Source organism: Pipistrellus kuhlii, unplaced genomic scaffold (genome assembly GCF_014108245.1).
Source record: "Pipistrellus kuhlii isolate mPipKuh1 unplaced genomic scaffold, mPipKuh1.p scaffold_m20_p_13, whole genome shotgun sequence".
NCBI classification, from domain to species: Eukaryota; Metazoa; Chordata; class Mammalia; order Chiroptera; family Vespertilionidae; genus Pipistrellus; species Pipistrellus kuhlii.
This window is the reverse complement of record NW_023425438.1, coordinates 38,329,503-38,343,576: the sequence shown is the minus strand read 5'-3', so window position 1 is coordinate 38,343,576 and position 14,074 is coordinate 38,329,503. Positions and strand designations below refer to the sequence as shown.

The 14,074-nt window shown below is 37.7% G+C and overlaps 1 protein-coding gene across 5 annotated transcripts in view; it reads right to left on the bottom strand.

The window, feature by feature from the left end:
- ALMS1 (ALMS1 centrosome and basal body associated protein) overlaps positions 1-14,074 on the bottom strand; it is a 131,449-nt gene that overhangs the window by 50,281 nt on the left and 67,094 nt on the right. For all 5 annotated transcript variants that reach the window (XM_045580907.1, XM_045580904.1, XM_045580905.1 and 2 more), the window contains 2 exons: positions 11,906-13,560; positions 906-1,150 (listed from right to left, as the gene is read on the bottom strand). In XM_045580907.1, coding sequence (XP_045436863.1) covers positions 906-1,150; positions 11,906-13,560 — 1,900 coding nt within the window. The remainder of the gene's footprint in view (positions 1-905; positions 1,151-11,905; positions 13,561-14,074) is intronic.

Here is a 14,074-nt window from a genome sequence, read left to right as displayed (position 1 = left end):
TAAACAAATGTTTGTCATGAAGCACTGAGATTTTTGAGGCTCTTGTTATATAGTATCACTAGGTAACTGACACATAAAGATGATCTTTGTGATATTTATTAAACTGTACAATTTGGGAGTTTTATTTCACAGTAAAAATGTATAACTATCTTAACATAAATGTACTTACTTAAATTCAATGCAATCTAAATGCTGAACCAAGAAATCTTTTATACATTTAGGCATAGCCTCTTTGTATCTACAGATAGATAAACTTCTTGTATACATAGAAAAATTTTAAATAGATTTGTGCAAACTATTAAATATTGTAAAATCAATAGTCTAAAGTTTCCATTCTCATATGGGGGAAGAATGGAAACTTAAATGTTAATTTTCTTGTTATAAAAATAAAATAACTTACTCTAATTTTGAATATTATCCTATATAATAGAGGTAATATCAAATTGACCCTCATGTCATCGTATAAGATGGCCGACCCCATGTGATAAAAAATGGCTGCCACAAGATGGCTAACAGAGGAGGGCAGCTGGGGGCAACCAGGCCTGCCAGGGGAGGGCGATTGGGAGGGACAAGTCCTGCAAGGGAGGGCAGTTGGGGGCAATCAACCCTGCAGGGGAGGGCAGTTAGGGGTGACCAGGCCTGCAGAGGAGGGAAATTGGGGGCAAACAGGCTGGCAGGGGAGCAGTTAGACATCAATCAGGCTGGCAGGGCAATGGTAAAGGGGTGAACCAGCAGTCCTGGATTGTGAGAGGGCAGTCAAACATCCCTCAAGGGGTCCCAGACTGGAGAGGGTCTAGGCTGGGCTGAGGGATACCCCCACCCCAATGCACAAATTTTGTGCACCAGGCCTCTAGTTACACATAAAAGTAGGTAATCTGACCTAAAATGCAATCACATTCTCTTACCTCCTTTTGTGTTACGAGGAACAGCAATCTGTTGGACTGAAGATGATGAAGCAAACTTGTTAGGAGCTTTGCTCAGATTCTGGGAACTGGGATGTGGAATTTCACGTTCACCATCGTCAGGATTAATAAAAATCTGAGATGAAAACATAGCTTTTCCTGGACTTTCAGTTGTAATCTGAGTGACTGCATCAGATAATAATTTTCTAGGGGAAGCAGAAAGTGGAGTCTTAACCACCTCCGATGATCTGAATAAGAGAAAGGACATAGCAGGTCATATATCTTTGGCTTATAAAATGCCATACTATCTTTCCAAAAGTGGCTTCATTGAATATTTAAAGTAGTTTCATGGAATGTTTTGTGCAGACACAATAAATGGTTAAGTTGTTTATGTAGTAACCTTCAGTCTCTATGATACTTCTACAATGCAAACACACGAGTTTACTTTTGTTTTAAAATCTACTTTTAATTTCAATGTAGAATGCTATTATGAAATTTAGCTGAGGAAAGAGTACTTTTCAGTTCAAGTGAAAATACATTCATTTTTTTAAAAAATTACCAGAGAGGTTCACTATAAGTTAGGGGACTGTATTAAATGTATAGATATCAAGGTAAAGAAGAAACAAAGTGTTCCCTCAAGAAGTTTATGTCAGTGAGGGAACCAGAAGTTTTCAACCTTATAATAATGTGTTAAGATTATAGAGAATTCATATTCAAAAATAAATAAATAACTGAATCCTATCCTACATAATATAAGGCTAATATGCAAATTGAGCCAATGGCAGAGCCATTTGACAAGCACTGACCACCAGGGGGGCAGACGCTCAACACCAGAGCTGCCCCCTGGTGGTCAATGTGCTCCCACAGGGTGAGCACCGCTCAGCTAGAAGCCGGGTTCATGACTGGTCAGTGCAGCAGTGGTGGTGGGAGCTTCTCCCGCTTCTGTGGCAGCACTAAGGATATCAAACTGCCAGCTTAGGCCTGCTCCCATTAGTCAAACATCTCCTAAAGGTTCCCAGACTGCGAGAGGGCGCAGGCTGGGGTGAGGGACATCCCCTCCGCCCAGTGCATGAATTTTGTGCACTGGGCATCTAGTAAATAGGAGAGAAAAGACAAATACAAATCTCATTTACTGAAGAATTCCAAATAATACATGTACAATAGATACCACTACCCCTTCAACTCAGTCCAGTCCAAGGGGTAAAGTTTAATCTCTCCTTCCTTGAGTATATCAATAGATTTAATTTTGTGACTGGATTCCAAATAAAACATAAAAAAGGAGAAATAGTAACTTACAATGCAGAAACCTGGCAAACACTATGCTATTTACCCAAGGATAAAGGTATACATCACCAGTGATGTAATGTGAATGTCACATACTCTCTACTGTGACGTGATGAGAAGGGTACTTCCCTTATGTGGTGTGCTTTGCCAAAATCCTTAACTCCAGTCTAATCATGAAAAAAGCACCAGTTAAACCCAGATTGAGGGACATTCTACAAAATATCTGACCATTATTCCTCAAGAAAGCAATGAGGAACTGTCATAGACCAGAGGAGACTAAGAAGAGACATGACAATTAACTAAATTGAAAGTGATATACTGGATTGGGTTCAAGAACCAAAAAAAGGTCATTAATGGGAATAGGTGAAATCTAAATAAAGTCTGGAATTTAGTGAATAGTAATGTACAAATGCAGGCTTCTTAATTTTGACAAGGATACTACGCTAATTTAAGATACTAACAATAAAAAAACTTAAGAGTACAGAGACTTCTATTATCCTATATAATAAAAGCCTAATATGCTAAGTGTCCAATTGTTCCACCAGTCACTATGACACACACTGACCACCAGGGAATAGATGCTCTAATCAATCAGTAGGTTAGTTGCTTGCTGGGGTCTGGCTGATCAGGAATGGGCAAGAAGGGCCAGACACACCGTGGAGCCTTCCTGGGGTCCCCTCCCAGGCTCCGATTATGCATTGGTGTGGTCCCTAGGTCTGGTCTGTGGGGATCTGGCCAAAACTGGCTTTCCAACATCCCCCGAGGGGTCCTGGAAGGCGAGAGGGTGCAGGCCAGGCTAAGGGACCGGACCCCACTGGTGCACGAATCCATGTACTGGGCCTCTAGTATTTATATATTTTCTGTAAGTCTAAAATTATTCAAAAATAGTCTTTAAAAAAAAAAAGGAGTAAGCCCTGGCCAGTTTGGCTCAGTGGATAGAGCGTCAGCCTGCGGATTCTGGTCAAGGGCATGTACCTTGGTTGCAGGCACATCCCCAGGAGGGGGTGTGCAAGAGACAGCTGATTGATGTTTCTCTCTCATTGATGTTTCTAACTCTCCCTATCCCTTCCTTTCTGTTAAAAAAAAATCAATAAAATATATTAAAAAAATAAAAAATGGAGTAATATTATATTTGATTAGTATCTATATCATAAGAACAAAAGAACTTTTGAATTTATACCCTCTGCCTACTATTCAATGATTTAAAGAACAATCATGAGAAAAGGAAGTAATAGGCCAATAACTCATGAATATAGAAGCAAAAATCCTAAACAAAATGTTAGAAAACCAATTGGGTGTGTGTGTGTGAATTCCTACCAAGAAGGTTTACTCCAGAAATGCAAGGTAAGTTAACATTAAAAAATCTAACAACAAAATTCACCATCAATAAGGATAAAATGCATACAAATCACATCAATATGGTCAGATTAAACATTTGATAAAATTTAATAATCAGGTGTAAAATTTGTTGCAAAGGGAAACTACAAAAAAACTTTAGAGAAACTATCCTAATTATTGTGAAATGTAGTAATTGTAAGATTAGGAACAAAATAATAATGCCAAATCTTACCATTTCTATTGAACATTTAGTAAAGGTCTTAAACAGAAAAAAGAAGTACTATCAAGATAAGAAAAATAATACTATCACTTTTCAAACTGATGTAATTTTGATAGAAAATACAAAATAATCTACAGATAAGTTATTGGAATATAAGCTTTTAAAAAAGTTGCCAAAGCCCTACCCAGCTTGGCTCAGTGGGTAGAGTGCCAGCCTTTGGACTGAAGGGTTGCAAGTTTCTGTTCAAGGGCATATGCCTGGGTTGCAGGCCTGGTCCCTAGTGCAGGGCGTGCAGGAGACAGCTGATCGATGGTTCTCTTTCATCATTGATGTTTCTATTTCTCCTTCCTCCCCCTTCCTCTTTGAAAGCAACAAAAATATATTTTAAAAAAAACTGTCAGGTATGAAATCAAATTTTAAAAATACACTATATTTTTTAGTACCAGAAGTTATAAAATTGTGGGTGGGTGGGAAGAAATCAAGCAAAGAACTTGTATGCATATATGCATAACCTATGGACACAGACAATAGGGTTGTGAAAGCTGGGGTGGGCTAGAAGGGGTCAATGGTGGCGGGGGGGGGGCACACAAAGGGACATGTAATACTTTCAACAATAAAGATTTAATTTAAAAAAAGTTATAAAGTTGAAAGCTAAAAATCATACCATACATAATATTATCAAAAACATAAAATAACTCATAAGTATGATAAAAAATATAAGGACTCTAAGTAAGGTACTATTAATATATAACAGAGAGAACTTAAAGGTGATCTAAAATTGGAGCCACTTCTAGGTAAGATGTAGGTAGCCACAGGCCATCATTCCTGATGTAATAAACAAAGTTGAATAAATTATAGAAATCATACTAAAAAAATTAGAGAGCTATGGGAGCAATCAGGAAACAATATCAATTAATTAGAGGCCCAGTGCGTGAATTCATGCACCAGTGGGGTCCCTCGGCCTGGCCTGTGGGATCAGGTCGAAACTGGCTCCCCGACATCCCCCGAGGGGTCCTGGATTGTGAGAGGGCACAGTCCGGGCCGAAGGACCCCACCAGTGCACAACTGGGCTGGAGAGGGATGAGGGAGGTTGGCGAGCTGGGAGGGACTGTGGGAGGGACTGTTTGGCCCGTCTCGCATAGTCCTGATAGGGCGGACTAACCTACTAGTTGGAACTAACCTACTGGAGCAAGCTAACCTACCAGAGTCTGTCCCCTGGTGATCAGTGCACATCATAAAGAGCAGCTGAGCGACCTTACTGGTACCTTAACATTAGAATAGAGGCCTGATGCATGAAATCTGAGCACTGGATTGGGGTGGTCCCTCAGCCCAGCCTGCACCGTCTCACAACCCTGGACCCCTTGGAAGATGTCCGCCTGCCGGCCTAGGGGATTGGGCCGGCAGTCAGACATCCCTCTAGCAGTCCAGGGCTCTCGCAGTCCAGGACTCCTCACTCCTTACTTCCTGCCTGCGGCCTCTCCTACCACTGCCTCTGCACTCGCCAGCCATGAGCCTGGCTTTTGGCTGAGTGGCGCTCCCCCTGTGGGAGCACACTGGCCATCAGGGGGCAGATCCTGCGTTGAGTGTCTGTATCATAGCGACCAGTCATTCTGCCATTTGGTTGATTTGCATATTAGGGTTTTATCATATAGGATTATGCTTTGATTGGCTGAATGGCCAGACACGTAGCATAGTAGGTTCTTATTATATAGGATATGGTAGAGGGGCATCTTAGAAATTATGGGCAGGAGTTTGGTATAGGTCAGGGGTAGGGAACTGCAGGCTGCAAAAGACCTGTGAAATCATTTGGTCTGGCCCTGTCAAAGCATTAGTGATGAGTTAATTAAATGTTTGACCTAATATAGCAGGCTGATTTTTAATGACAATTTTGTATGGCCAAAGAATGATGTTATAAATATCCAAATGGCGTTGGTAGAAAAAAGGTTCTCCACCCCTGGTATAGGGAGATATATTCCATTGGAAAGAGAAATCACCGTAAGTTTTGATGAACCCATGGGCTACAAGAAAGAATGAAATCTAGCAGAATACCAAGCTGATTTCCACCACAGGACATTTCCTTAGTATCAGGATGGTATGGGAGGATGGGGAACAGAGCCAAAAAAGTAGAGTGAAATTCTCTTGCACAGTGAAGGCACTAACAAACCAAATCCCATTAGATAGAGGAACCTATAATAACCAAAAGGCCTCCTCCTCCTCCTCCTATTTGCCAGATTTCGAACCTGAATAAGGCAGGAAGCTAAATAACACGCCTGAGATGGGAGAACTTTCAAGGTGAGGAATTCAGAGATCTACAAAACTAGCAATAAAAAAAAATCCAGTGCCACCCTCAAGAAGCAGGCTAAGTAAGAAAACAGTGCAATCACTTGTCATCTTTTGAATGCTTATGAGATGTTTCTAAAAAGAAAATGTAACCACAAAAATACATAGCTGTTTTCCCTTTATATTTGCCACACTGTAAAGTTGCAAGGGTTGTGAATCTAAAGAGCTGAATTCAAACATTTGAAAGTCTGAATTATGGTTATCAATATTTAATTATCGAAGAATCAAAGACTTGTCAGCTTTAAATAAAAATCCAAACAAATCATTAACAATCATAGGTAGTACAACGCAGCTCTGCCCTAGTAAAATTCCTGAAATGAACAGAGAAAAGGGAAAATCTTCTCTGTTGCAAAGTAATAGCATTTTCAGTCTCTATAAAAAAATTTTTTATTCACAATGTCCAGCGTATAAGCAAAAATTATAAAATTTGTGAGGCAGGAAAAAGTAAAAATTGAGAGTGAAAAAATAGAAAAAATTGACTTACAGGATATTGAGATACTGACGTTACCACAGAAGGATTTTTAAATGATTAATATATTAAAAGAGCAAAAGATGGTGATAATAGGTAAAAATATAAAATAAATTTCAAGAGAAAATTGGAATCTATTTTAAAAATAAAATACAAATAGCCGAAACCGGTTTGGCTCAGTGGTAGAGCGTCGGTCTGCGGACTGAAAGGTCCCGGGTTCGATTCCAGTTAAGGGCCTGTATGTTGGTTGCGAGCACATCCCCAGTGGGGGGTGTGCAGGAGGCGGCTGGTCGATGTTTCTCTCTCATCGACGTTTCTGGCTCTCTATCTCTCTCCTTTCCTCTCTGGAAAAAAAATCAATAATATATATATATAAAATAAATAAATAAATAAATAAATAAATAAAATAAAAATAAAATACAAATAAATAAAAAAGAAGGGCACTGATCTCCAGGAGACCTCAAGAAATACCAAAATAAATTTTTTTAGGCTAAAGTAAAACAATCCAAAAGTACAGAAGTACAGAACTGCAGAAAATAATGAGCATTATTAAAATGTATAGCATGTACATATACATATGGAGATATACATACATACATACACACACCTTTTTATATATATATTTGTGTTGTTCTATATTTCACATAATGAAATAAACCAAGCATCAATAACAATTGTGAGTGTTTCATTCCTGTAAGGGAATTTATAAATATGTAGAACAGTAGAGAATATTGGTAGGCACCACTTTAGCTAAGTGATCAAGTTAACATCACACACACACACACACACACACACACGCCAAGTTTAACATTACCAGTAATGCATGTTAATATGTGTTCCCTGATGAGATGCTTTAAAAATGCCTAACCTCAAAACCTAATCTTGAGACATGAAATAGACAAATAGAAAAACTTTCTCAAATGTAACTAATTAATTCTCTTCAAAGTGTCAAGGTGATGAAAAATAAGACTGAGAAAACTGCCACAGATTGAAGGAAATGAAGAAGATATGAAATCTACAATGCAAGGTGGGATTAGATTGGATCTGAAACAGAGAAGGTTCATTTGTGGAAAAACCAGGTGAAATTCCAAACTATCTATATTTTAGTTATAATTTTATATGAAGGATAACTTCTTAGTTTTGGTCAATGCTTTATGGTTAATATAAGGGGAAATTTTTGTAAAGGGCATATTGCCAACCTCTAAGATATTCTTAATGATCTCTGCCTCCTGGTATTCTTAATCTTGTGTAATACCTAACCCTTCAGAATGGGCTGAAAATAGTGATTTATTTCTATCCAACAATATGGCAAAGTGGTGAAATTCACTTCCAAGATTGGTTACATAAAGACTGTGGCTTTTATAGATATAGAGATAGTAAAGCAACAAGCAGACTGTCAAATTACAGCAGGGAGGGTAGGAAGATCTGGGGGAGATAATAGATCAACTGAAGAACTTGTATACATGCATATAAGTACAACCAATGGACACAAAACTCTGGGGAGGGAGGATATTTAAGGGGGGGGGCAATGTTAAAATATGTACACAGATAATAATTTAATTTAAAAAAATGTTAAAAAAAAAAAAAAAAAAAGACTGTGGCTTTTGTCCTGAACCCTCTCTTGCACTCTTACTTGAGGAAATTTAGCTATTACAATGGATGTGCCCATACAGAGGAACTCATGCCTCTAGCCAACAGCTATGTGAGCAAGTTTGGAAGCATATCCTCAGTCAAGTACAGCTGAGATTAGACCATAGCTACAGCCAATACCTTGTGAGGGACCCTGATAATTTAATTAAAAAAAAAAAAAAAAAAAAAAAAAAAAGACTTATTTGCAACCTTGTGAGGGACCCCGAGCCAGAAGCACCCAGCTAAGCCATGCCTAGATTTCAGACCCACAGAAACTTTGGAATAATACTGTTTTAAGCTGCTATATTTCAGGGTAGTATGTTACACATCAATACAGAAACTATAATACTGTTTTTTGCAACTCCTTTTTAAGTTGAAAATTATCTCAGAATAAAAAAGTTTAAACACACAGTTATGCCTTGCCTAATGACAGAGACACATTCTCAGAAATGCATCCTTAGACAATTTGGTCGTTGTATGAATATCACAAAATGCACTTACACAAACCTAGATGGTATATATACCTACACTCTATGTACAGCCCATTCTCCTTTACTGTATTAAATACTGTAGGCAACTGTAACAAAATGCTAAGTATTTGTGAGCCTAAACATACCTAAATGTAGAAAAGGTACAGTAAAAATATGGTGTAAAAGATTTAAAATGGTACACACCTGTACAGAGCACTTAAGTGGTAAGCAAATGTGGAGGCCCAGAATATTATGTAAGTACTGTAGACTTTATTCACACTATAAACCTAAACTACACTAAGTTTATTTTTAAAACCTTTTTCTTCAATATTAACCTTAGCTTACTTTAACATTTTTAACACAGCTTAAAAAACACTTTGTATAGCTTCACAAAAATAGTTTTTCTTCATATTCTTATTCTATAACCTATTTAAAGCTTTTAAAGTATTTTTTACTTTTAAAACTTTTTGTTAAAAACTAAGACATAAACACACACATTAGCCTGGGCCTCCACAGGGTCAGAATGATCAATATCATTGTCTTCCACCTTTAAATCTTGCCCCACTGGGAGGACTTTAGGGATAATAAATAACACACACGGAGCTGTCATCTCTTATGATAATGCCTTCTTTTGAAATACCTCATGAAGGACCTGCTTGAAATATGTCCATGGTGGTTTGCTTGGTTGATTATTTACCGTATTTTTCGGACCATAAGACGCACTCTTTCCCCCCAGAAGTGGGGGGGAAAAGTCCCTGCGTCTTATGGTCCAAATATAGCCTACACATATACTTTAAAAAAAAAGTTTTTTTACTTGCCCGGCTCTGTGTGGTCTCTGTGTGCTTGCCCGGCTCTAAAATGGTTCTAAATGCTGCTGTTTACTTTACAGGGTTGATTACATGTGTTTATGACTGTGATGTTGGGTTTTAATGCACATAAAATATTTTAGGACACTGTTTGTTTCAGAATCTTTTTTTCTTCATTTCCCTTCTCTAAAAACTGGTGCGTCTTATGGTCCGGTGCGTCTTATGGTCCGAAAAATACGGTATTTATTTGCTTGTAGGTAGATAATGCACAATGAACATTCCTCTCAATTGATGAAAACCCTTCAGTGTTGAGGCCCATGTTTTCAAAAGTTTTAAGGAGCTTGTTGAGGTCTGCAAAAGCTTCTGCTAAAACCTTTACTGTGAATTTTCTTGGGAGTTCCTCTTCTTTTTCTTCTGCAGTTTCCTTTTCTCTTGGCCTCTTCCTCAGCTATGTATTCCTGCTCTAGTTCCAACAACTCCACATTAGTCAATTCCTCAAGAACCACATCTAGGCACTCTCCAACGTCATCCTTATCCACACCCAGGTTACAGTTGTTTGTCATCTCAGCTACAACCTTCTTGATTTTTGCAACCTCTTTATCTTTGGCAAATCCTTTGGAGTCATAGAAGTCATTAAGTAATAAAAAATTTTTAAACTAAAAAATTAGTAAAATGCCACTTCAACACTTAATGGTCATTATCATCTTATAGGACCACTGTCATATATGCAACCCATCACTGACCTAAATGTTATGTGGTGGATGACTGTATATGCACACAAATAAACGTTATGTATATGTACAGTTTGAATTATTTATGGACACTGGAGTCAGACACCCCCAGGTTCAAATGCCACCTCCAACACTTAATGGTCATGTGATTTGAGGCAAAACATTTAATTTAATTTGTTTAAGTATTAGGCTTTTAAAATCTATAAATTGAGATAATACTATCTATCTCTGATTATACTGAATAAAAAAATAATATAGGCAACCACTAGCATTTAGTACATTCTGAACAAATGGCATTATCAATTCATATTTATAATTATCTATAATTTTCTCATTCAAGAAACTCAGCTCCAATAACTAAGCATTTTATCATTTTGATGAGTTTAAATATTATACATAAACTTGCCAATCTTTTAATTTCTAAACATTTTTCAAAAATAATGATCAATATTGATTTCTACCATATCCTACTATTTATAACATTGAAACTAGAGATTCACCTTGTTTGTTTTGCTCCAATTCAATTCTCAATCACTAACTTTTAGTCATTTCATTTGGACATATGAGTGCCAAAAATATTAAATGACTATCCAAGAAGATATTTAGTAGAAGAGCTAGAAGTATGGCTCAAAGTTTGGAGAAACAATATCATGTGATAAACAAACACTTGCTTTGATTAAATATGTGAACACCCCATCTGTTGCTTATAATAAGCAATATTTGAGAAAATGCTGTTTGCTGACAAAGTAGCAATGTCAATGCTTCAATTTCCCAGAGGGTAAATACGAATAGCACCATCAACTCATAGGGTTATCATGAGTATTAAATGAGGTAACATATATAAGTTCCTCATTGCCAAGAATAACATGTGGATGTTGAAAAAACATTTTTTCCCCTTCTTCCTTTCCAAGGCCAGTGCTTTTCACTATGACATGTTGCCTTCTCATGTCATAGATGAAAACATTAAATACAAAGGGTAGTTTTGTTTAGCCATAACAGAATGTTAGGAGTCTCTTGTGAGAGACTAATGTAAAATTGAATTGACAGTCTTAAATTTAGGCTGAATAATATAGATCTCATGCATTTATCCCTGAGCTGGTTTTCCTTTCCTGCAATACACTGTGAAGTAGGGCATCACATCAGAGAGTACAGTATGTTGGATTTGCATTACTGGTAAGGTTAAACCTTAATTACTTAGGTAAAGTGATGTTTGCCAAAATTTTCCACTGAAAAATTACCTTTTTACATTGTAAATACTAAATATTTGAGGGGACTCATAAAATGGAAATGAAGAGAGGGAAAAAGGAGAGAGCACACATGCAGGAGAGGGAGCATGTGCATGCATCCCCTCCCAAAGCCTGGTCTTCTTCAGCATTTCTTCAACACAATCAGTAAGGAACTGGTTAACTTGTGCCACTGCATGATCAGAGTCTTCTCAAAATAATTCAATGTTTTGAATACTTGAAGCCAAGTCTTATCAAAAGCCCTTTGAAAGTATAAACATATTACTTTCAGATGTCCTCTTACTTGGATATTTATCTCTTGAAAGACTTCCAGCAGAATTGATATAATCTGCCCTAAGAGAATCATACTGCTTCCCCCCAAAACAACAACAACAACAACAACAACAACATAGAAAACCTTACATTTGCTTAAATATTTAAAACCCGTTATGACAAATTCCACCAGCTTGCTTGTTATCACAAAGAGACTCACCGATCTGCAGATACTGGAGTCCTTTCTGGATTGGAATATTCTTCCAAATCTGAAAAGTTCACTTGTGTTTGCCTTGAGATTACTATCTGGCTATTCTGAAAATGTATGGTTTTCAAGTCCTGAGTAATAATATTACTATCTGGAAGAGACTGTATGACTTCAAAGTCCGGTGAAGATTTAGGTCTTAGAGAACCTAAAGGTTCTTGATCATATACTATAAGTTTACTGGTCAGTAATTTGGAGGTTGGTTCCAATGATCTTGAAGATACAGCTGTTTTAGAAGCCGGATCCAATGAAATTAAACTTTTATCTAAGGTTCCACTATCCAACTTGGAGGAAGTCTTGGGAGAAAGAGTTATACGAACAAAAGAAAGTACTTTTTTGTTTGAAGGTGGAGTAGATGGAGATCTTACTAACGTATTTTGACTTGGTGCTGATGGGGAGACCACATCACTGATTTTATTAGTTTCAATTTTTATATTAGATACGTATGATTTAGGCTTTTGTTGATCCTTGTTTTCTACTACATAATCCTGACCTTGAGGAAGGGGGGAATATTGTTTTTGCATGTGGTGATCTGTATCAGGGCCTTTGCTTTGTTCAAAGAGCTGACGCTGTTCAAGAAATATGGCAGAAGGAAGATCTGGAGCTATATAAATCTGACCTTGAGGAAAGGGAGAGTGTTTTTCTCTCATCTGATGATCTACCTGTGGGGTTTTGCTTTGTTCAAAGAGTTCTCGGTTTTCAAGAAAAATGTGACAAGGAAGATTTGGAGCTACATAATGCTGATGTGGAGGAGGAGGAGAAGAAAAAGGAGGAAGGGGAGGGGGAGGGGGAGAGGGAGGGGGAGGAGGAGGGGGAGGGGGAGGGGGAGGAGGAGGAGGTTTTCTTACATAGTGATCTGCATGTGGGACTTTGCGGAGCTCAGGCTGTTCAAGAGATATGGGTGGAGAATTTGGAGTTACAGTTATATTCTTCTCTTTTACTCCTGGTGTGGAATGGCTAATTTTAAATGATGAAGGGGAAGAGGTATTGTGTTTTAGATTTCTAAGAGGATTTTGCTCTTCAGTGAAATGAGAATTAAATACCCCTACAGATGTTCCAGTACACTGGCTATCTTCAGTAACACCAACCTTAAGAACAGAGGAATCTGAAAAGCATTTAGAATGTCGGTGAGATGAAAAAGTGATGGAGGTAGTAAACTTTTTCATGGATTCTGGGGACAGCATTTGTGAAGAATGACAATCCATTTCTTCAGGTAGCACATAAGTAGGTTCTATTAAATCTGACATCCAAGGGTCCATATTTTCATGGAATGGCATTCGAAAACCCTTGTTAATTCTGAAGTCATCAGTTGTAAAGTTTTGAATTGGGGAACGACTTTGTAACTGCAAGGAATTCCAAACTTTTAAACGGGTGTTTCTCTGGTCTAGTGATTTGGAAAGGTTGATGTGCCTGTTTCTCCATGAAGATGGGTTCCGGTGTCCTCTGATAATTTCTAAGGGTTCAGGTGATCTGAAGACACAGGGATGGCTGTCCAACTGTGGTTGTTTGGGAGTAAGAGTCCTGAAACATCCTTTTTCATGGCTCTCAATAATAATATGACTACAGACAGCTTCTGGCTGGCATCCTATTCCCCGTGGACTCCGTAAACCCTAGGGAAAAAAAAGATTTTACTTGAAGTAGTCCAAATAGTTATACAAAAATCACTTTGCTGATGTTTTACAATAAAACAGGTAAAAACGTAGGACTAAGACAATTAATTATAGAATAAAATTGCCCATGATCATGCAGTTAATTTCTTCTAAAATTTTTTCACTGAAATAACAAAAGCAAAAACTACTGTTGTCCCCCAGTATTCTCACTTTTTTTCTTATAGTTAACAATATATCCCAACATTGATTAGACAAAGGCCACCAAGTCGCAGGTATTTCCAGCTTCCTTTGAAGCTAGGTGTGACCATAAGACTAAGTTTAGACCAATGGAATATAAGCAAAAGAATTAAGTACAAATTTTGCTTTCTGTCCTTAAAAAATCAAGTTCTCAACCTCCACATCCACCTATTACTACTCTCAACCTCCACATTCACCTATTACTACTATCACCATTACTATTGCCAATTGAAATAGGTGCTCTCTAGAACAATCTTGCAAGCCATATAAAAGGATG